The sequence below is a fragment of the Pan paniscus genome, chromosome 14 (genome assembly GCF_029289425.2).
Source record: "Pan paniscus chromosome 14, NHGRI_mPanPan1-v2.0_pri, whole genome shotgun sequence".
NCBI classification, from domain to species: domain Eukaryota; kingdom Metazoa; phylum Chordata; class Mammalia; order Primates; family Hominidae; genus Pan; species Pan paniscus.
Genome location: NC_073263.2, coordinates 111,964,209 through 111,988,078, shown reverse-complemented (window position 1 = coordinate 111,988,078; position 23,870 = coordinate 111,964,209). Strand labels below are relative to the sequence as shown.

The 23,870-nt window shown below is 51.2% G+C and overlaps 1 protein-coding gene across 1 annotated transcript in view; it reads right to left on the bottom strand.

Moving 5' to 3' along the window:
- COL4A2 (collagen type IV alpha 2 chain) overlaps positions 1-23,870 on the bottom strand; it is a 209,635-nt gene that overhangs the window by 21,733 nt on the left and 164,032 nt on the right. The window contains exons 28-37 of the mRNA XM_034936975.3: positions 21,840-21,947; positions 18,027-18,248; positions 12,822-12,983; positions 10,577-10,747; positions 8,904-9,047; positions 6,590-6,712; positions 5,781-5,962; positions 2,112-2,175; positions 1,835-1,909; positions 260-367 (exon numbers count right to left, since the gene is read on the bottom strand). Coding sequence (XP_034792866.1) covers positions 260-367; positions 1,835-1,909; positions 2,112-2,175; positions 5,781-5,962; positions 6,590-6,712; positions 8,904-9,047; positions 10,577-10,747; positions 12,822-12,983; positions 18,027-18,248; positions 21,840-21,947 — 1,359 coding nt within the window. The remainder of the gene's footprint in view (positions 1-259; positions 368-1,834; positions 1,910-2,111; positions 2,176-5,780; positions 5,963-6,589; positions 6,713-8,903; positions 9,048-10,576; positions 10,748-12,821; positions 12,984-18,026; positions 18,249-21,839; positions 21,948-23,870) is intronic.

Below are 23,870 nucleotides of genomic sequence, written 5' to 3'. Positions count from 1 at the left end.
TGAGAGATAGAGGCTCAACTGAAGAGGCACTTCTCATTCACCCCCATGCTTCTCTCCAATTCTCAGGTCTCCCCCCAGCCCAGGTGGTTGTTTCTCTCCATGCCATCAGCACTGAGGAAAGCTCCTAAGCTGGCAGCAGGCACGAGTGAGCTTCCAGGGTTGGGTGTGATTGGAGGAAATTGACAATGTTGGCCGCCTTTGTTCTGGGGTCTCCGGAGGGCCTGCCTGAGGAAGGCTGTGTGGCTGCGGGAGATTTTACCTGTTTGTCCTTTAAGTCCAGGAGGGCCTTGGACTCCAGTCACGCCTGTTATCCCAGGGAAGCCGATGTCACCTTCTGTTCCCTTCTCTCCAAAGAATCCCTTCAGACCTGCAACCACAGACATGCTGCTTGGAACAAACAGACACCGCGCCCCCTGGGCGCGGTGGGAAGCCCACCGGGGTTCCCTGGAACCCCGGCTCTAGGATGTGCAGAACCACACTGCTGCTCCTCCAGGAATGGAGAGAGGCATCCAACCGTGCTCCTTCCTTAGCTGATTTTTAACCTACTTCCTCCCTCTGAGCCTGCACTAGCCAGCTTCCAAGGCAGCACCCATGCACCCATGCACCCCTCACTGTCTTAGGGAAAACAGGACACCCCCAGGGATGATGGGTACAGCTGGCCCCACCCTTCCATTGTGGGACCACAGCTCTGAGATACTGTCTTCTGGTGATGGATGCAGGGGAGGCTCCACTCCAAAGCCTTTCTGGGCCCAGAGTTTAACAAAAACCAAAATGTTCAAAGGTAACAGCAAAAATAATTCTTGGGTGGGGGTAGCGTCTCTTCCCTGACATATTTTCAGTTGAACAAGTGAAGGCATCATTAGAGACGCGTGGTAATGATGGTCCACGTTTCTGTCTTTATAAACCAAATGGCCAGACTAATGGCCTAGGGTGGCAGACACAGCCAGCCCAGTGCCGGATGGCTCAGCAGTACAGAGCTCCCGTCACTCAGGAGGAAGCCACCGGGACCCAGGTCACAGATAACAAAGGAGCCCGGGAGGGCTGGTAAACAGAGGCGCCTATTTCCCAGCGGCGGTTCTCTGATCCTGTGCTCAACTGAACACGTCTTTCCATTCCAGAGCAATTTCTAGATAAAGAACTGGCCCAGCAGTCTCCCCACTGGCCAACCCTGGACAGACTCCTTCCCTCCCACCAGGGCCAGCCCTGCAAGCCCTTGGGGCTCCAGCAACTTGAGCAGTGTGGGGTCCCCCCAAAAGAAAATCCCCAGGAAGAAGAAAACTATCACAGTCCCCTTGAGACGTCACTGCAGGCAGGAATTTAGGAGTGGAACCTCAGTGATGTGCAGAAGGGAAGGGAGGCACTGTGCCACCCCAGGCTCCCCCAACTCGCTTGGGCTGGTCAGCTGCCTCCATATCTCTCTCAAGCGATGGCCTGACTCCCACTCCCCCTTTCCTGGACCCTTCGCTGTTTCTGAGACGCTCGGGTCAGCGACCACCTGCTGCACGCCCTCAGGTGTCCCGGGAGTCAGGGTGCTAGCTGGCTTTTCATCAGTTACACTTTATGGACTGCAGTGATTCTCATCCACCGAGGGTCCATTCTGGCTTTTTTCAGTATCAAAGAGAGAGACAGAGAGAGAGAAAGACTTCCTGATTTTATCTTCAGATTTAACTTAATTAAAAATGACGGTCTTTCTTGCACATTGGACTTGAAGACCTCATTCACTATCAAGTGCTTTCTGGTTGTTACCGAATTTGATCTGTTTGGCAAGTCGGGCTCCTAGACAAAGGCTCAGGGCTGTTGTTGAAGATGAAGACACGGAAAATAACTTGCGTACCTGGTATTCCAGTGGTGCCCCGCTCCCCCTTCAGGCCTGGTCTTCCTGGTAAATTTATAGTGTCCCCGATGTCACCTGTTACATGCAAAAAAGATGGCTAAGAACAGGACTTTCCACTGGGACGTTGTGAGTTTTGCAACTTCTATTTTGTTATATTCCTAACAAGAATAATTTGTTTTAAAATAACTAACAGCACTTGCAGGTCTGAAATTGGCTCACATGCTCAGAGAGCTCTGAATTGTGGACTCCCTGTTTTCACTGGACGGGCAACACTCACCGAAATCACCAGTCGCGCCAATCTCGCCATACAGGCCTGCTCTCCCTGGGGCACCTTTGTCACCCTAAAGACAGACATGAACCATCTTAGAAGGCTGTTAGCGAAGTCAGTTGTAACTCTGAAGTCAGCTCACTTATTTAACTATCCAGCATGCTAACGACAATACTCAAGGTTTGTGATCTTGTCTTTGTGGAAAACTCGAGTTTTTTAGTGTGTATCATAGGCGGTTTGCTTAGCTGTTCTTTTTGTTTATTTATTTATTTCTTTCTTTGAGACAGGATTGCACTCTGTCACCCAGGCTGGAGTGCAGAAGCGCAATCATAGCTCAATGCTGCCTTGATTTCCTGGGCTCAAGTCATCCTTCTGTCTCAGCCTCCTGTGCAGCTGGGATTACAGGTGTGAGCCACTAAGCCTGGCTGCTAATAGTTTTTAAATTTTTAGTAGAGATGGGCTCTTGCTATGTTGCCCAGGCTGGTCTTGAACTCCTTCCTGGGTTCAAGTGATTCTCTCTCCTCCGCTTCCCAAAGTGCTGGGATTACAGGCGTGAGCCACTGCGCCTGGCCTTGCTGTTCTTATGGAACTGTGAAGTGATACAATGAAACAAGCTTGGCAACTGCATCATAATGAAGAGCATCAGTGCCCCAGGTCTCCATCATGACGGTGTGGTGATGTCAGCGGCGGCGGTGACTCTGACCACATCCTCGCTCCACCATGCTTTCCCGCACGCACATGGTGGACCCCGTCTCAAGAGCGTATTCACGCCTCATGAAAACCCTGCCAGGCAGGCACCGTTACTTCCCAACGACAGGCAAAGGAACTGAAGCACAGAAAGGTTTTGCTTAAGGTCACTCAGCCAGCAAGTGGCAGAACCGGGATTTCAATTTGGGCAGCCAGATTGCAGAGCTTGCTCTCTAGATTATAACACAGATATGGGGCTGTGCGCCTCCATCTGTGCACAGAGGGAGACTTCTCCAGAAAGACATAGGTGGCTGGTAAGGAAATTGGGAAGATGCCTGAGTTGCTCGGTGGCTTCCTGGAAGCTCTAGTTTTCCCCTCCAGAGTGGCTTCCTCCCCAGAGGGAGCATGAGAGTTCTGGTCTACCTGGGTGCCACTAGGAGTTTAGTACTACAGCATCAATGTACAAGCATGGCCTAACATGAGTCGCTGCAGTATTAATACAGCTAGGCCGGGGGTGGTGGCTCAGGCCTAGAATCCCAGCACTTTGGGAGGCCGAGGTGGGTGGACTGCCTGAGGTCAGGAGTTCAAGACCAGCCTGGCCAACATGGTGAAACCCTGTCTCTACTAAAAATACAAAATTAGCTGGGCGTGGTGGCGTGCGCCTGTAATCCCAGCTACTTGGGAGGCTGTGGCAGGGGAATCGCTTGAACCAGGAGGCAGTGGTTGCAGTGAGCTAAGATCATGCCATTGCACTCCAGCCTGGGTGACAGAGTGAGACTCTGTCTCAAAAAGCAAAACAAAACAAAACAAAAGCTCCTTTGTGGGAGGAAGGGGGAGGGTATCCACAGTCTGCACCTTTGTTTAGATAATGCTCTATTTTTCTTTCTCAAAGCTTTTCTGAGGCAAAACTTAAATACAGTAATGTCCACTCATCTTAAACGCACAGCTCAATGCATCTGAACTCGTGTGTCACTGAAAGACACAGAACACTGTCCGCACTCTATGACAACCCCACCTGAAGCAGCCATGCTCCCGATACCCCATCTAACAGCCTTGTCAGTTCTTGAACTTCACATCAATGAAACTGAATCGTGTACTTTTCTGTTTCTGGTTTATTTTGTTCAACATAAAGTTTGGAAATGAAGTTAGGTTGTTGGATTTTACCAAGAATTCTCATTTATTGCTGTGTATGGAGATAAAATGCACAGATAATGCTGTGTCTGGTTAGAATATACCATGTTCATTTATTCTCTTCCCTGTTGATGGACATTTGGGCTGTTTCCTAGTTTCGAGCTGTTATGAATAAAGGTCCTTTGGATGTTGTAGGTGTCTTTGGTAGAAACAGGCATCTTTCTTTTTTCTTCTCTTTTTTTTTGAGACGGAGTCTTGCTTTGTCACCCAAGCTGGAGTGCAACGGCGCAATCTCGGCTCACTGCAACCTCCGCCTCCTGGGTTCCAGCGATTCTTCTGCCTCGGCCTCCCCAGTAGCTGGGATTATGAGTGTGCAGCACCAAACCCGGTTAATTTTTAATATTTTTGGTAGAGACGGGGTTTCACCCTGTTGGCCAGGCTAGTCTCGATCTCCTGACCACAAGTGATCTGCCTGCCTTGGCCTCCCAAAGTGCTGGGATTATAGGCAAGAGCCACTGCACCTGGCTGGCATCTTTCTTTTTTAAGGTGACCTGAATAGCACACACAGACTGGCTAGAAGATTCTCTCAGCTGCAGATTTTGGGAGTGAGGGGAGGAAGACCCCTGAAGAATTCTGTACACCAAGGTGGGCCAGACAGACACACAGGCAGGCCCTGGCCTGCTACTAAGGGTTCACACTGTCAGGCCTCTGAGCCCAAGCTAAGCCATCATATCCCCTGTGACCTGCACGTACACATCCAGATGGCCGGTTTCTGCCTTAACTGATGATATTCCACCACAAAAGAAGTGAAAATGGCCTGTTCCTGCCTTAACTGATGACATTATCTTGTGAAAGTCCTTCTCCTGGCTCATCCTGGCTCAAAAGCTCCCCTACTGAGCACCTTGTGACCCCCACTCCTGCCTGCCAGAGAACAACCCCCCTTTTTCCTTTACCTACCCAAATCCTATAAAACGGCCCCACCCCTATCTCCCTTCGCTGACTCTCTTTTCGGACTCAGCCTGCCTGCATCCAGGTGAAATTAACAGCTTTATTGCTCACACAAAGCCTGTTTGGTGGTCTTTTCACACGGACGCGACTGAAACACACCAAGGGGCCCAGACCTTCTGATCTGCTCCAAATGTGCCCATCCCCCTGGGAAGGCCAGCAGTGTGCTGGGGACTGTGAGAATACACTATCTTCACATGAACGAGGTTAGAAATGGAATTCTAGGAAACGGAATCTATGGGGAGCCACGCTGTGCTATGTTATATACACTGTCTATACAGCACTCAAGAAAACTGCAAGGTAGCTACTACCTTCATTCTGCAGCTGAGGGAGAAGGTGTGGAGAAGAGAGCCCTGCCCAGGGTCAGGGCTCACCATTGTTACCATCACAACAGCGTGTCTGGCCCACGTCAACTGCTCAACAGACATCCGCTGAACAAAGGCTGAGTGAACGGTGGCCCGGATGGGAAGCCAGGCTGCCGGGCCCAGGTCTACGCTGTGATTTGGCCATGGGCTCTCGGGCCTGGTGTCACTGATGTGCTCAATTTTAGAGCTCTGATCTCTGAAAATTCAAGCTTTGTTCTCTCAAGGCCGCCATGAAAAATGCAGACAACATGCTTCACCCAGCACAAGCCCGCAGAAGGGCCACGGCAGCCGGGTGGACTCACATCACATCTGCACGGTGTCCAAGTGCAGCAGCTCCTTCCAGGGCTGTGTGGACCCCACCAAGCCTGAGGCTGCCCTGAACCTGCCGCTGACACTTTCACCCTAGCAAATTCCAGACCAAAGCATGTCCATTCACAAGCAAAGGGGAGAGGAGCTCACAGAACAAGGGGAGTAAAAGACGCCCACTCACCCGGCTTCCTATGAATCCTGGAAATCCCGTAATTCCAGGGGGGCCAGCCACCCCAGGGAATCCTGGCAAACCGGGGATGCCGGGGGCTCCGATGTCTCCCTTGACTCCTTTGATGTGGCCGGGCCTCCCAGGCAGCCCAGGGATTCCTGACAGCCCTGGGATGCCTGGCATTCCTTGGATACCTGCAGGTAGACCCTGGTGTGTAACACTCTGGTGAGGACGCAGCACCCGCCCTCCAGTTTTCAATTTTGCAGCCTGGATGCATTTTGCTGTCCTACGTGCTGTGAATCTTTTTTTTTTTTTTTTTTTTTGAGACAGAGTCTCACTCTGTCGCCCAGGCTGGAGTGCAGTGGCGCAATCTCGGCTCACTACAAGCTCCGCCTCCCCGGTTCACGCCATTCTCCTGCCTCAGCCTCCTAAGTAGCTGGGACTACAGGCGCCCACCACCATGCCGGCTAATTTTTTTGTATTTTTAGTAGAGACGGGGTTTCACCATGTTAGCCGGGATGGTCTTGATCTCCTGACCTTGTGATCCGCCCGCCTCGGCCTCCCAAAGTGCTGGGATTACAGGCGTGAGCCACCGCGCCCGGCCAGTGCTGCGAATCTTAAGATGGGAAACCACCGAGGTTACTCAGGCATCAGAGAACAACCCTGCACCAGCTATGGACACACAGGGCGCCCAGAGATGAAAAGCATGAAGAAAGCCAGGTGGAGGGCACGGGCGTCTCTGGGGACGGATCGCGGTATGAGCTGGTGTGGGCTGGGGCGGCAGGGACTAGGGGCCCCTGGCTGCAGGTCAGAAGCCTCACCTTTTGCGCCCAGGTATCCTTTCAGCCCCATAGGCCCTTCATCTCCTTTCTCTCCTTTAATGTCTTTCATTCCTGGCAGGATGACGGGAGGTGGTCCTGGGGGCCCAGGGTCCCCTCGGCTGCCTGGAAGGGAATAGAGTGCTGTCATTTTCTGGGGGCTCCAGACCATGCAGGAGAACACAGGTGAAGGCCTGGTCCCTGAGCCACGGGGCTGCACGTCTCCCCCAAGCGGGGAAGCCTTGGAGAGAGACCAAGGGCACTGGAGAAGCCTCTCCTGTGTCCATCAGAGTAGTTGGAGTTGGGGGTGGCTCCAGGGTCCTGGGCCTGGGACTGGTGTCACTGAGCACACAGCACCACAGTGGGGGGACGTGCCTGCCAGCAGATGCAGAGGGAGCGGTCAAAGCCAGTGTGACTCCCATAGGATGCTTTGTGAGAAGGTCATTTTGTTGTGTGTGCTCTGATGAGACCATGATGGACCTCGGTCACAAGCAGGAAGGCCCGTGAGGCAGGCGCCAGCTCCGTGCCCTCCTGTAGGCACCTTGACAGGGAGGAGAAGCATGGAAGGGAGGTTTCTGGGGGGTTCTGAGGAGCTGAGAAATTGCAGGAGGGGAGGGGCCCAGAGCTGCAGACCAGGCGGGAAACTGTGCTAGTTCAGGCTGGGGATGCCCCGGAATCCATGCTCACTGGAGGAGTAAGTGAAATCTGGCTCAGTGAAAATAATTGAGCTTCAGTCTCTAAGCATTTACTGTGTATTCAGTACTAGGCTAGAGGCTGATGGGATCAAAATCATAAATTGGTCCTGACCCCACAGAGCGTGCCCACCAGTGGAGGGACAGACACCCCCATGGTTAACCTCACCCTAAGGAGGCTCGAGGAAATAATTACCATGGAGCTGAAAATTACTTAATCTTAAAATGCCATTTTTTTTGCCTGAAATAGCCTGAAATCTCTGCTAACAGGAAGACTATTTGAAAGCACAAGTGTGAGTAAAAATCTTAAAAAAAATGAGCACCCTAGATTGCAATTTTTATTTTGCTGAAAATTTGTAAAAGCTGTAACTCTGAAGAGTAATTAAGGTTTTCCAAAATAGCTTATTGATGTATAATTTATATACCCTACAACTCGCTCCAGTAAACAGAACAATTACATAACTTTAGTGTACTCACAGAGCTGTGAGCGAGCAGCACCGTCTAACTTGAGAACATTTTATCCCAGAAAATGAAACCCTGGAGCCGTTGGCAGCCATTCCCTAATTCTCCCCTAACCCTTCAGCTTTAGGAAACTGCAAATCCACTTTTCATTTCTGTAAACTTGCTTACTGGGGACATCTCATATACACGAGGTCAGACGACACGTGGCACAGTGTTCTCAAGGCTCGCCCACGTGCCATGTCTGAGAGCCCCATCCTTCCTCAGCACTGAATGTGCCCTTGCACAGCTCTGCCGTATTTTACTCATCCATTCATCAGTCGATGCATTTTCAGGCTGTTTCCAATTATGGCTGCTATAAAGGATGCTGCCATGAGATTTGTGTCCACATTTTTGTCTGTACCTATGTTTCCAATGATCTTCATCTAGGAGTAGAACTTCTGGGTAACTCTATGCTTAGTTGCTTAATGAACTGCCAAACTGTTTGGCACACTGGCTGCAGCGTTTTACACTCCTGCTGGCAGCCTGTGAAGGTTCCCATTTCTCCACCTCCTCACCAACACACACTCTCAGTCATTAAGTTTTTAGAGACCACTGTGATTATTTCAGAACAAAAGCATCTGAACGGAAGTCACGAAAATGTGACTTGTTAGTTATAAACTCAATGAACGAGGGGCCCGACGTGGGGGGTCTTGAGATGCCTGTCCGCGTGAGGGTTTGAACCCACCTCATGTGTGGACCATGTTCTCTCTGGCACCGTGTTATGTCCTTCCACCTGGAAAGCTGTGTCCTCCTGTGCCTGGTGGTACTCCCTTCTCTTGGAACTCACCTGTCCCCTGCTTTTCACCGCCCCCTCTTCATGTTTACCACGGTATAATCATGGTGGAATATGTTTCATGACATATTTGGTTCTTAGCGATGCCACCATTTTGGTTCTCAAGAGTTTCCTTTGGTTAGGATTATTCCCTTATCACATGGTCAGTGTGTTGAGGCAGGGATAAAGCCTTTGAGTTTTTGTTAGCTCATTTTGTTTGTTTTGTCTAGCTTTAGGGTTCCTGGATGCATGGGTTTTCAAAAATTCATTCTGGGCAATGTTATGCCACCAAGAAAGGGTAAGGAGGATGCCACCATGACCAGGTAAGGAGGATGTTAAGAGAGGGACACACCTTTAAAACCTGGCTCACCAGCCAGACCCTTCAGACCGGGTATTCCGAAAAATCCAGCCTCGCCTTTGCTCCCTGGAAACCCGGGTCTCCCTTTGAGTCCAGGCATGCCTTGGAAACCATCCATCCCAGGTGAGCCTCTATCTCCTTCAGAGGAAAAGAGAAAAGTGCTGGGTTAGACACGAATAAAATGCAGGGGACATTTCAGTCTCACATCTCCGTAACATTTCGGCAATGTAACTCAAGTGAGAAGATTCTGAACCTAAAATAGGGATTTCCGGGGACACCATCTTCTAAGCAACTTCTCTCTGTTGACCTCTGCTGTTAACAGACAGCATTCCAGAATCAGCCTGTCTTCAGACCAGACACTGGCAACAAGGAAACACACAAAGGTCAGGCAGGAAGGCTAGGAGGGAAATCTGAAGATGATGCAGGTTCACTGGCCCACAGGCCCATCCAGACAAAGGCAGAGGGGCGCACTGGGAAGGAAGGCAGCAGTAACACTGCACCTGGCATGGAAATGCGACACAGGACCACAGAAAGACAGACCAATGTCTCCAGCAATGGAAGGAGAGGCCAAGGTGTCTCCAGCAACAGAAAGACAGACTCCTATGTCTCTAGTAATGGAAAGACCAACCCATGTGTCTCCAGCAATGGAAGGACCGACCAATGTGTCTCCAGCAACGGAGGGACGGAACAGTGTGTCTCCAGCAACGGAGGGACAGAGCAGTGTGTCTCCAGCAACGGAGGGACAGAGCAGTGTGTCTCCAGCAACAGAAGGACAGAACAGTGTGTCTCCAGCAACGGAAGGACAGAGCAGTGTGTCTCCAGCAATGGAAGGACAGAGCAGTGTGTCTCCAGCAATGGAAGGACAGAGCAGTGTGTCTCCAGCAATGGAAGGACACAGCAGTCTGTCTCCAGCAACGGAGGGACAGAACAGTGTGTCTCCAGCAACGGAAGGACAGAGCAGTGTGTCTCCAGCAACGGAAGGACAGAGCAGTGTGTCTCCAGCAATGGAAGGACAGAGCAGTGTGTCTCCAGCAACGGAAGGACAGAGCAGTCTGTCTCCAGCAACGGAGGGACAGAACAGTGTGTCTCCAGCAATGGAAGGACAGAGCAGTGTGTCTCCGGCAATGGAAGGACAGAACTGCGTGTCTCCAGCAATGGAAGGACAGAGCAGTGTGTCTCCAGCAATGGAAGAACAGTGTGTCTCCAGCAACGTTCATGGGCTGGAGGGCTCTGCTTCTAGATTGGCCTGCTTGTGCTGAAATAAACCTATCCCTGTAACCAACCACTTGGCTTTGCTTTGGTTTCAAATTCACCAAATAATCTCTGGATCTGAATCTAGGCCCCTGAGTGGACCTCTCCACAAATTTCCCTGTGCAGATGGTGATATTTACAATAAGACGATGGTTCCCAGGCAGGAGCAGTTTGTCTTGGTAAATTCATAAACTGGCTTTGTCAGGCACATTGGTCCCACCCGCGTCTAAGCAGCATTAACCAGCTGTCCTGAGGCTGCTGTCTCCTGGGTCAGGAGAGTCCCAAGGCCTCCAATCTGCAGAAGTGTGAGGCCAGCCCCACGGCCCACAGAGGCGCCCAGCAGAGCTGTCTCAGGTCAGAGTTGATTAGACCCAACCTCCCCGCCAAGGGATCCCTGGTCACAGTCACACAATTACCTTTTAGCCCGGGGGTCCCAGGCATTCCATCAATTCCTTTAAATCCAGGGCTTCCTGGATGGCCTCGCTCCCCTGTGAAGCCAGCATCTCCTCTGTCACCAGAGAGACCTTTCATGCCCACAGGGCCAGGAGCGCCTGTGTCCCCAGGGTCCCCTCTATCACCAGGCAGACCTGTCAGGAAGAGGAGCAAATCAAACAGGGTGGACAAACACACACAGGGGAAATTTCTCTTCTGCTTTTACGGCATCGAGTGTTCAGTAAGAAAAGCTCCTTAGAAGGAAAGTGGAAAACCACCATGTTGGGGTGAGTTTCCAAAGTGTGGCCGGAGCGGGACCCTGGGGCTGGCCTTTCTGGAGAGGACTGTATCTGGAGGTTGAGGCTGTGCTGGTGGGGTGCCAGCCAGCATGGCTTTCCCACTGCAGTCTTCAGAAGCCAAGGGACAAAGCTGTGTGGATGCTGATGTGAGTGGGGGCCTTGCCAGCTCTGGCTGGGGCATGGTCACTGGGGTTAGTCAAGAGCTGGCCTGTTCCTCGCGAACATCACTGGCTCCAGCCCAGAGTTAGTCCCGGGGGACCCTCCAGCTGCCCATTTGCTGCTGCTGCCCTCTCTGGTCTCCGTGCTCCCATCTCATCACTGCCTCTGTCGTGAGCTTGGCAGCTCCCAGCCCACAGCTGTCCTCCCGCCTCCCCCGACTCCAAGCCGTCCAAGGGCTGCCTGCTGGGTCCCTAAAATCCCTTCTTAATGCATTTCTCTGTTAAAAACTCCCAAAGGCCCCCTCTGCCTCGGGGCTCCAACTCCTTAGCTCCAGCATTCACTGCTCCCAACCTTTGGCTCAATCTTCTTATCTAAACCCCCAGCCCCCTCAAATCAGGCTCTCTTCCCCAGCCGGTTTGGGGATCACAGGCTCCAAAGTGTTCCCTGGGCAATTCTGCCTCTGCTGGGGTGGTCCCCCTTTCCTAGAGAGCACCCCGCATTCCAGTCCCAGCCTTCTCCCCGCTGGCACCAGGCACTTCTCCCCTTGGGCTTGCTCTGACCTGCCTGTCCCCGCCTCCTCTGGGTCACTGGGGACCGCGTGGCCTTGTCACTCTGCTGGCTTGCCCAGGCCAAGTGGGAGCCTTTTAATGTGTGTGTCTCTCTCCCCACCTAAAGTGTAGGCTTTAGTTCAGGACAGGCTTTCCCATGGGTCTCGTAAGCACCACACGACGCTGTGTTCAGCTGATGCTCAGTAGCTGAGAACCAGCACGGCCCTGTCGATACTGAGATAGGAACCTGAACCTCCGGTCCAGGTTTGCTACCCCAGGAAGCCAGTGGCTAGTGCGGCAATGGGGGAGCGGGCCCTACCTGAGTCCAGCCCCCAGCTCTTGGACACAGGCGAGGCCCCACATGGGGGAAGCCAGTGTGTGTCTTCAAGTGGAGTGGCAGTTCCCTAGCAAGACCTGCTAAGGTCCTGGACAAAGCTGTTGCCTGACTGTGGCAAACCAGAGAACTATGGTAAGATTGAGAGTTTCTAAAAGGTGACTGTGGTCCATGGAGACAACTCCTTATTAAGCAACTGCGTCTTTCCCACTTTTCAGTTACGGTGTCCTTTGGTGACATACAACACTTCCTTAAAAAGCTGTTTTTCTGGACAAAACAAAAAGGGGGGAAAGTACATTGATTCCTCCAACCAGCACTGACAGTTTCCCTGGACCGTGAAGTGTAGGAGTCTGGGAACTGGCTGTACTGAGTGTGGGAGAGCGGCCTGGGCAGTGGTGGGCAATGCCCATGGATGCTGTGCCCTGCCTGCCTTCTGGGCCACCTCTGCCACCTGCCTTGGCCTGTGTGGTGGGCATGCAGCCTCCCCTCCCCTCCCCGCTCCTCTGCTCCAGCCCATCTACCCCAGGTTTCCCTGACGGAGCCAACTGCCTTTCCAACCCACACCCTGCACTTTCATAAAACCATTTCTCCTCTCCACATCAGAGCAGTGATTCTGAACTTTTGTAGGGGGAATTTCTTTCTTTTTCTTTTTTCCCGATGAGACCTTCCCTAGATCCTTAATATATACAACAGGTACAGAGGATGAGCCGATGTCTCAGGCTGTTTGTATCTCCTTATTAGGTGAAATACATGTTCTGGTTTGGGAACCCCTGCACCTCTTAAGGGGTTCCATGGAACAGAGTTTGAGAGCTCCACAAGAAGACAGTGCTCATTCTCTTGGCAGGACCAGTGAGGACCCCACTCGTTTATGGGAGGGCTGGAGTCTTACCTTCACGGCCTGGGATTCCTGGCAGCCCCAAGGGCCCCTCTTGGCCAGGAGCTCCTGGGAATCCATGCAGTCCTGGAGGCCCGTACAGGCCTGGCTGGCCGGAAGGTCCTGGGAGGCCTGGCTGGCCCTTCAGCCCTGGCATCCCAGGCATCCCTTGGCTTCCTGCAGGAATCAGAGACAAGAGCTGTGGGGGCCAACTCTGGACTGTTCATCACAGACAGCATCTCCCTCCACACACTCATTCTGTAAAAAGAGTAATTCATGCTTTTCTGGACTCTAGAGAATCAGGAAAACACAAAGAAGTATAAAGGATAAAATCAAGGTAAGGCACACCATCACTCAGCGGTAATGACTACCACTGGGAATTTCCTTCCTGCCCTTGTCTATTCCTATAAATAACTAGACATTTGCAGAGTTGACATGGCACTATAAGTATAGTTTTAACCTAGTTTTCTTCACTTGACATTCTATTTTGAACATTTTGCCACATTTAAAAATAGTCTTTGCAAACATTTAAAATAACTACATGAATAAAACTCTATCATCTGGACACACTGAATGTATTCCATCGCATCCTCCCCATTTTTTTCACTTTTGCAAACAGCACTGTCAGGAATAGTTGGGGAGTTTTCTTTTTTTGCTGTGTTTATCCATGTCCATGTCGTAGGTAATTTCTTTAGGAAACTGCCTGAGAAATTGACATCGTGTATCAAAGCAAACACTAATTTAATGTTGTTTAAAAGATACATCGCACTGATTTCAGAAAGTCTAAACCCATTTATTCTACCAGTGTTTTCCCAGCACTGAGCGTTAGCACTGAAGCAAAACGGAACCCTGGCAGTCGTGATGCGGTGGATGTAGTGTTGGGGGATCCGCTTGCTTGTTCTTCATTATGATCTATGTTTCTTTCTCCTGGTTATTGATTTTGGTGAAGTTTTAGTTCTTTGCTCATATCTTCTCTCTCTTTCTTTCTTTTTTAAATGGAGACAGGGTTTCGCCATGTTGCCTAGGCTGGTTTCAAACTCCTGAGCTCATGCGATCTGCCCGCCTTGGCCTCCCAAAGTGCTGGGATTACAGGCATGAGCCACCGTGCCCAGCCTCTTTGCTCCTGTTTTCCTTTGGGGAGTTTTATATTTTCCTGATAGATTTTAGTATTCCTCATATACACTGACGAATTTTCCTTCATATCTATTGTAAAGTTTATTCTGCTGCTCAAACTTTAATTTTGCTTTCCACGTGCAGGATACTAACCTTTGTATTCAAACTTCATATGGTGTGTGTGTGGGTGTGTGTGCACACGTGTGATTTCTTCTCTTCATTTTAAGTTTGGAATATCCTGTCCTGCCCAGTGGTCAGATACTAAGGGCATCTGTTTTCTTCTAGTTTTTAACACTAGCTCCCTGGACCTCCTTATATTCAGGCATTTCCCCCTCTCTTCGTGAGCCTGATGCTTGTCGCAGCTGCTCTCCGATTATTAACACCGGAGGTGCACACTCCTGCCACCACTTTACAGTCCACACACTCACGTAGCCTCACAGCCATCCTGCAGGTGTGCAGGGCTGGTCCAGGACAGGGAGGCAGACGAGCCAGGGGGGTGCACAGGAGGGGGCAGTGACAAAAGGGACCCGGTCAGTCTTGGACCAACCCAGAACCGAGAGTCAGGCTGCTGACTGCGCACTGTCTGACCGCGTCAACCTGCAGCGAGGGAGAGGGCTGACTGAGCAGGAGGCGCACTCGAAGCCGAGGTCTGAAATGAGATTCTCTGAGATGCACGGATGCATCGGTTCTCACCTCCTCCTGTAGTACTGTGAGAAATGAGGACACTTCTATTTTTTGGTCTTCTATCTTTAGAGTGAAGAGCTCCAGGGGAAATGGATTGTTAGTGGGTGCTAATGGTTGTGAAGAGTTGGCAGGCAGTGCTGCAGGCTGTAAAGGATTCGCAGCGATGGCAGGTCCACCCCACTCCTGCTCATTGACAAGAACAATGGGGTGGGGATCTGACAGACACCAGGTGACATTCATAACCCAGGGACATGGACTGTGAGGGAACTTGGGGGCTGAGCAGGCGAGATGGCCTCAGCAGGGGGCAGCAGGGCTGGAGACGGTCTGGGCGTGCTTCTGAGCACTGCCCTTCCTCCCCTCCTGGAAGTGGACAGCACGGTCTCCGGGTGAATGTGCACGAATGCCCGATTCTCCGGCAAGGACTGCCTTGCAAAAATCAGGCACCGAGGTGCTTTGTGATTATTTCTTTAGAGCTGAATGTTTCAGGTCAGTTTCCACTTATAGACTATCTGTTAAAAAAGGAACAACTGCTAAAAATCAGCCTCCCTCAGTGAAATCACATCTCATCTGTGGACGTCTGCATTACTTCATTCCCAGAGTTCTGCTCAGAAGCGCAGGGTGCAGCTGCGTGTGTTTGTGGCCGTCCCGCACAGCCAGTCGAATGGAAGCAGGACCCGCTGCACGCTGCTCCTGTAGCACTGGTGAGCGGAACTGAAACTGAAGTAGTTACTTGGAATGTTGATGCTTTGGGAGTCAGGATTTTTACCATCCAAAACATTCTGCCTAACAAGGCATATGAAGCTTGTCATAAAGGTAACGTCGATCATGGTAAAGACCTTAATAAGACATCGAAAGTAAGCCTGCTGCCATTTGTTTTCATGCTCAAACATTCTGAAGCCTGCAGGAAGTAATTAAGTTTTAAAAAAATTCTACCAGAAGTACCCTTATGTCAAAGAGCTTGGGGCAGGATTTTGACAGCTGGGTTGCAGAACAGGTCGATGGTGGACACTGGAGTCACCTACGTATGTCCTTCACTTTGCCTTCTGTGAACTCATTTAAGTGCCTTCCAGGAAGGCTGCCACATGGAGCCCCACCTCTCAGCGTCGAGTCCTCAGTTTCTGCAGACAGCGCTGATTTGCATCTTATCTTCCATAAATGACCTGGAGAGTCAGTAGGACTGGAAAGGGGAGATCTGGATGGCCGAGCACGAGGTCTCCCCATCCTCGTAATTTCACCCAACAACCTGCTCTAGCTGGCTTGGTTCAGGGTTGGATGTGTATGTGTGAGCATGCATAGGCATGTGTGTGCATGTGAGTGTGTGATCATGTGTGAGCGTGCATAGGCACGTGTGTATGTACGTGTATGAGTGTACGATCATGTGTGAGTGTGCACAGACACGTGTGTGGGTATGTACGTGTGTATGATCATGTGTGTGTGCACAGGCACGTGTGTGGGTACGTGCGTGTGTGTGATCGTATGTGAGCGTGCATAGGCACCTGTGTGGGTATGTGCATGTGTGTGATCGTGTGTGAGTGTGCATAGGCACGTGTGTGGATACGTGTGTGTATGGAGTGTGTGATCATGTTTGAGCATGCACAGGCATGTGTGTGAGTACGTGCATATGTGATCATGTGTGAGTGTGCATAGGCACGTGTGTGGGTACGTGCATGTGATCATGTGTGAGTGTGCACAGGCACGTGTGTGGGTACGTGCATGTGTGATCATGTGTGAGTGTGCATAGGCACGTGTGTGGGTACGTGCGTGTGTGATGTGTGTGTGCATAGGCACGTGTGTGGGTACGTGCGTGTGTGATCGTGAGTGTGCATAGGCACGTGTGTGGGTACGTGCGTGTGTGATCATGTGTGAGTGTGCATAGGCACATGTGTGGGTACGTGTGTGTGTAAGGAGTGTGATCATGTGTGAGCATGCATAGGCACGTGTGTGGGTATGTGCATGTGTGTGATCATGTGTGAGCGTGCATGTGCATGAGTGTGACCGTGAACGTGTGTGTGTGTGTGTGCATGCATGCACTCTGGCCATCTTAAGCTCTTCCTTGCTCTCTCAGTGAACTGTGGCACCCATGGGCGCTCCCTAGTATCAACAGCTGAGGGCGCTGATCAGTCTCATCATCATCATCAAAACTCCCCTGTCCTGGGTCCCAACCCTTCCAGGCCTTGCTAGGAATCTGACAGGCTCATCCGAAAACCAATTCATGCTCCTGAGCTTCATGGGTTCGCCTGCCAGTGGAGGCCTAGCCTCCATCTCGCTTAGGATGCCTGATGTGGGCTGATGGCAGAATCAGGGGAGCGACATCTGCTTCCCACACCACAGAGAAGCCTCTTCGGGCTGGGGTTGGCAGCAGGGACTAACGACAATGCCATCAACAGATAAACAGTGAATGCATCGAGTCATAGTTTTAACCCGCATTTTCTTTTCTTTTCTTTTTGAGACAGAGTCTCACTCTGTCACCCAGGCTGGAGTGCAGTGGAATGATCATAGCTCACTGCAGTCTCCCATTCCTGGGCTCAAGCAATCCTCCCACCTCAGCTTCCCATGTAGTTGGGATTACAGGTGCACAACACCATGCCCAGTTAATTATTTGATTTTTTTTTTTTTTGTAGAGATGGGGTCTCCCTATGTAGCCCAGGATGGTTTTGAACCCCTGGGCTCAATCAATCCTCTTGCCTTGGCCTCCCAAAGTGTTGGGATTACAGGTGTAAGCCACTGTGCTCAGCCTCATTTTTGATTTGGAACACTGAATGGCAGGTTGCAATGATCTAGCAATCCCCAGCCTGGGGTTCACCCAGTGTGAACATTTGCTGTTCATGGCATCATCTTTCATTAAAGCTCGGGGCTCGGGTTCCCAAAGCCGATTTGGCATCAGTTGAACCCTTAAAGCCACTGGGTGCCTTGTCACTCATGAAACCATGGATGCTCTGTCTACTTTGATAGAGATACATTGATAACACTGTAAACAACATTAAGACATTTTAAAAAATGTATTAATTTTTACACCAATAGAATTGCATTCCAGATTATTTCTATTTTCCTTCTTCACCTCTGACTAAGCATGGCCAGGCCCATCTTTTCTTCATACCACCTGTACAGATTCTTGCAAGACAAACAGTGAGCCTGTCACGGCCCCTGTCACGGCCAGGCATATGCAACTTGACAACAGATTACATCAGTGAATCCACACCTGTCAAAGTTCTCAGATGGCCAGACCGCACTGGCTACCGTGGGTAGTCACGGTGTTGTGACACATTCTAAAGGAGCGCTGGAAGGTCATGGGAGAAGGCACGCATGGCTAGCACCATAAGGCACTGCTGCTTCCTACCAAATCCCCCGGAAGGGATTGGGGTCGCCCTTGGAGGCCACTGTGCATCTGGGATGGGGCCCCCGGCTCCCCGATGGGGCACTCACCTCTGAATCCAGGGGGGCCTCTGTCTCCGGGAAGGCCTTTAAGCCCAGGCTGTCCAGGCACACCAGCATCTCCCCGTGGCCCGGGCTGGGCTCCCAGGACTTCTCCAGGGAGGCCCCTTTCCCCAGGGGGCCCATCTGGCCCTGGCAGGCCGATGGGACCTGGGGATCCATCTGGGCCAGGGAGGCCCACTGCACCTTTGGATCCTCGGGGTCCTATGAACCCTAAAAGGAAACATGGGTGGGCCCCAAACCACAAGTTAGCATGGTGACGTTCTAAGAGAAGAGTCAAAAAGAGGCTGGAAACAGCAAAAATTTGGCTATGGGGTCCTCAGAAGGCATTCCTCAGCTCGAGCCCTTGTCCCTGTTGCCCTTTTTGGAACCTACAACCTTCGCCATGTTGTTCTGTTGGTTATGTTTCTTCTGCTTGCCCCGCCATTCGGCCCCCCAGCCCTAAAACTGAGCGAAGGTGGACAAGCCAACAACGCCTCCTTGGACCTCGATTTGCATAATTCATGGGTTCCCCTGCTTTGCAAATAAGCCCCAAAGAATAGCTTTTTGTGGGACCTTCTAGGTTGTGCAGAGTGAGGAACAGCACTTCGGGATGGAAAATCCCAGGGAGGCAGGAACGAACAGGGCCGTCAGAGCCAAAACGCTGCCTGCCGTAACATCTCCCCGGTAGAAACCCGTCACTGTCAGTTGGGAAACGCTTCAGAGAGGAACGACACCCCTCTGTTGTATTGACCATGAAAATCATCAAGTCCCAACCCCAGCACTTTGGGAGGCCGAGGCGGGCGAATCACGAGGTCAGGAGATCGAGACCATCCTGGCTAACACGGTGAAACCTCGTCTCTACTAAAAATACAAAAAATTAGCCAGGTGTGGTGGCGGATGCCTGTAGTCCCAGCTACTCAGGAGGCTGAGGCGGGAGAATGGCGTGAACCCGGGATGGGGAGCTTGCAGTGAGCCAAGATCGCGCCACTGCACTCCATCCAGCCTGGGCGACAGAGTGAGATTCCATCTCAAAAGAAAAAAAAAAAAAAAAAGAAAATCATCAAGTCCCATCTGCGGATGGAGGGAAGGCAGCTGTCCTGTGTCTTTTGTGGGTGCCACTAGATAAAATGATATCATCAGGTCACTTCCTTTTTCGGTGCAGTCAGCCCTGACGTGGCCTCAGAATGAACTCCCACAGCTGACAGTCACGCTGTGCTCAGAAGGAAAGGCGTCTGAGGTCACCACCACCCCCGCTGTGCATGCAGGAGAGAAGCCTGCAACGATGAGACTGGCAGGTGATTCTGTGGGACAAGATCAAGTACACGGCAGGCTTGGCACTCCTATGTATGGATACGGAAAAGGGAATGTTTTCTGTGTTCTGTGGGGTGTATCCCACCAAAAAGATCCAATGAGCAGGGCCGTGGGCCCTCCTGGGCCGGTACAGCCATCACTGCCTGGGAGCTGGGAGTGACTGGAATACAGAATAAAGGATCTGGATTAACCTGACGTTAATCAGCTAGACCGTACTCAGAGTTTTAACGGTGTGATTTACTCACAATGAAGAGACATGACTTTCACTGGCAATGTTACAAACTGTACCCAGGGAGCCGTGCACTCGGGTTTGCATGTGTGGGTCTTAGATCTGGAATAGACTCTCTGATTTTTGCAATCCTTGAATTGGGCATTTTATCCTCTTCTGCATGTGGTGACAGAAGGGCAGTATATATCAGCACCATAAAAAGTGACATGCATTTCAGAAACTGATCAGTTCCTCAATCACCACCCACCCCCAGCCTGCCCCAGCCTCCCTGTTCATGACGTAAGGGCTCACATTTGATGGTGGAACAGGCTCCCAACTCACGTGGGCAACTGTCCAAATCACCTGATAATGGGTGCATCCCATCCATTCCCCCCTACAGGGGAGCCCCGTATGGCGTTCACGCACACATGGCTGGGCACTCCAATCACAATTACCAGAGAATTTTCATACTCACAGCAAGAAGCTGTTCAGGAATTATTATCCTTCTCTCAAAATCATGAATGCTTAAACTTGGTATATATGAAATCATGAGAGTGGCAATGTTACACTTCTAAATATTTAGACACTTCCAGCAGGGCAACAAAACCATAGAGACCAACCCCTGGGGCAGAGGCATGGAGACTTCCTTTGCTTCATTTGAATGCAGAGTTGTTTTTACCAGGGCCTTGATACAGACACAGGAAGCCTGCTTCCCAATTTTGCAAAACATGGAGAAACGCATCATATGAAAGGAAACAGGGTCAGGGTTTGGAACAATCCCTACGGGCTGCAACACGAAATTCCGAAAGATACCGTCTATCAGGGACGGACAGACAATTCTGCATTGAGGCTTAAATCAGCTATCTGAGTGGAGGTCAGGGGAGGGGCAGGGTTCAATTAGTCTTCACTGGGAACATTTGCAGGATGTTCAACCTAAAGGCGCAACAGTCCCGATGTTCTGTGTGATATTCCAGACATGGGGAGCGTTTATTCAGTTTCTAGAGCCCAGTTGGAAAAGAATCCTGATAAGTGGGGGTCCTAGAAGGTTGCTCAGAATTCCAAGGGCATGGAACGATGTCATTAAAAGAAAGTGTGTGTTCCCGGGGTCAGTTCTGCCTGTTCATGAGACGTCTGTGGGAGATGTGGCCGCCTCTCTCAGGGTGTGTGGTTATGAGGAAGTCAACTGTGTGGCTCAGGGACAGCCCAGTGAGAACTCCCTGGGAGGCAGGCTGTATTCCAGGGAGGAACTTTCTAGCAACAAGAGGGTTCCAATGTGCCACAGGTTCTAGGTGACAAGTGGGACTCCAGCAGAGGCTGCAGGAACCTGCCCAGGACCCTGTGGAAGGATGTTTCATCTCGGGTGGAAAGTTGTCCACAATGGCTTCCATGGTTTCATTAGACAAACACTATTGAAGATGTGTGTGGCCTGGCACAGTGGCTCACGCCTGTCATCCCAGCACTTTGGCAGGCTGAGGCGGGCAGATCACCTAATGTCAGGAGTTTGAGACCAGCCTGGCCAACATGGTGAAATCCCCGTCTCTACTGAAAATACAAAAATCAGCCAGGTGTGGTGGCACATGCCTGTAATCCCAGCTACTCAGGAGGCTGAGGCAGGAGAGTCGCTTGAACCCAGAAGGCGGAGGTTGCAGTGAGCTGAGATTGTGCCACTGCACTCCAGCCTGGGTGACAGAGCGAGACTCCATTTCATAAAAGAAAAAAAAAGACGTGTATGCCCCTGCAATCAAGGCAGTGCCATCACACTCATGCACATCGCCTGTGGCACAACTGCAGGACACCTACGTCCGCAGACGCCTGGCTGCATTCCAGAGCATGCTGACACGCAAGTGGGTACTCCTCACCAGAGCTGGTTAAGGGAAACCTCATTTTCCTCCACATACAGATGAATGCCTTAAGCTCTTGCAGCCACATCGTGAGAGGGCTATTTATGCCTTTAAGGGTTCTTTCAGGAGAGGATAACTTTTGTTGCCCTTAGAATGTTTAATATCAATCATTATTAACACTGAGGACATACCTGGGAGACAGGTGTTGCGGAGGACAGCCATTCCGAAACACCTGTCTCCTTTTTCCTGCAAGATCTGTAGATAGCTTCTGCAAAAACCCAGTACGATATCAGTTATGAAAAATCAAGAATTTCTAATCTCCCAAGGACAAATGCAAAAGTTATCAAGTATTTGTTAAAACAGCTTCTACAAAGTGGAAGATAATAGAGCTGGATGCTTATGAACCACACACAGGTCCCCGCCGGAACCCAGGGGCTGAATGGGGGTCTGATCTCAACTCACCTGGGGGTCCTGGGAACCCTTCACGACCTGCGTCTCCTGGCAAGCCCTTGGGCCCTGGTCCTCCATCAGCTCCTGAGAAGCCTGGGATTCCTCGGAGGCCTTTGGCACCTAAATATCCAAATAAACCACAAACCACATCAGGCTCCACGAGGATAAATGGGCATGGTCATGCTTGGCATCTGACTTAATGTGGATCTCATGAAACTTGGAAATGATGAGGCTGGGGGGAATATCAGCCTGAAACAGCACCTCCAGGCTTACAGAATGATTTTCAGTGTTTAAAATCCTGTTTACGGACTGGAACCATAAGAATGATAATATCCAATATTTAGATTCTACAGTGCTCTAAATGAGGGCTTTGGAGGTGGGGTCAGATGCCTGGCTATAAATTTTGGCCCTACCATTCTATCTGCGTGACCGTGGACAACTTTCTGTGCCTCAGTTTCCTCATCTGTAAAGTGGGGAGAAGGATTGCCTGCCTCATGAGGACGCCACGAGGACTATGAGGTGACTCTTTTCAAACACTTGAACCCTGCTTGGCCCAGTGTGTGGGCTCCAGAAGTGTTTTCTGATAATTGAAGGGCTGAGGTTCCTCAGCCATGTCACAAAACCCAACTGCCACGCTTTTTTATCCCCGTTCCTGGCGCCTCTTGGGAAGGGGATGTGTGTGATGCAAACCCACCCTCACTCTTAGAAAGTGGAGTGTGGACAGCAGGAGTGAGAGGGAGGAGCGGATGGGAGGCCAGCAAGGGGCTCCCAGCAATGGGGGCCTGGGCATGAAATGGAAATAACTGGGCATGGCTGGGGGAGCCCCGGAGCCTCAGAAACCCACACTCGCATCACTGGAGCTTTCCCGGAGACTGGCTTTGGCACACGGCTGTGGTCTGGGTGTGTGCTGAGCGTGCTGGCCTCTGGTTCTCCCTGACCACCTGAGACATGCAGAGTTGTCACCATTTTGGGGGTTGCTGTATGAGTGACGGTGTTGAAATCCATGGATGGAATCAGACTGGGGGCAGGTCTAATGGAACGCGGAAGATACAAGCTCAGTTCTCAGAAGACCACACAAGGAGCCTTTACCTCTGCTCACAGTGCAAATGATCCCTCTGCATTTGTCCTGTGCTCCCCAGGCCCTGTGATCATGGTGCACTTCGAAGACCCCCTTAAGGTGCAGGGCACATAGAATGTGTCTGTCCACTTTCCTAACTCTCAGTGCTGTTCATACTACACTGGTGTCGCTCTCTACAGTTTATCACAGGAAGCAGTGAGGGCATGATTTGTGCAGCAGGAAGCATCTAGAACACCTGTCTGCACTATTCATCTCGCATAGGTGGGGACTTAGTTCCAGAAGAAACAAGTGAGAACAGCTCTGGCTGTGTCTGGTGCTTGCGACACTGAGTTACCCAAGTGACATGCTTCCCCGGCCCCATCACAGGCCGAGTGGAAGAGACATCCAAAGGGGAATTCCTACCGCTCAGAGAACTCGCTTTTCTCAGGCTGATGGACACAGGCATAGAGCCACCTCTCAGGGTCCAGCCCTCCTCCTGCTTGAGTGGAAGCCCTGGCTCTGTGTTCCCCGATGCTCACAGGCCCACAGAGACCCTGGAGTGCAGGGCAGCAGAATCGTAGCGCAGGCGGGGGATCCCGACAGCAGTGGTGGCCAGCCAGGCCTGCACCGCCAACACTGGACACGCAGGCGGCGTTAGGCATGGGCTCTGTGAAGGGCGCCCGGACTCTTTCTCACATGGGCTGAGAGATGGCCTGGGCCAGCAGATAGAAGCCCAGGTCCTCCCAGGTGCTAGAGACAAAACACTCTAGCCTTGTTTATTCCCGTTTCCTGTTAATCAAAACCCAAATGAAAGCATCCTCTCCTGTAGGTTCTTCCCCTAGATCCTGGGATGGAAAGGCATAAAAAGAAAATACATAGAAGTGCAACCCCTTTCCAGTCCTAAACACGAGGCTTCCATCTCTGCCCCTGGGGGCGTTCCCCTGCAGCCATGGCTGAATTTTCTCTTCTAGCCTGGCCCCAACTAA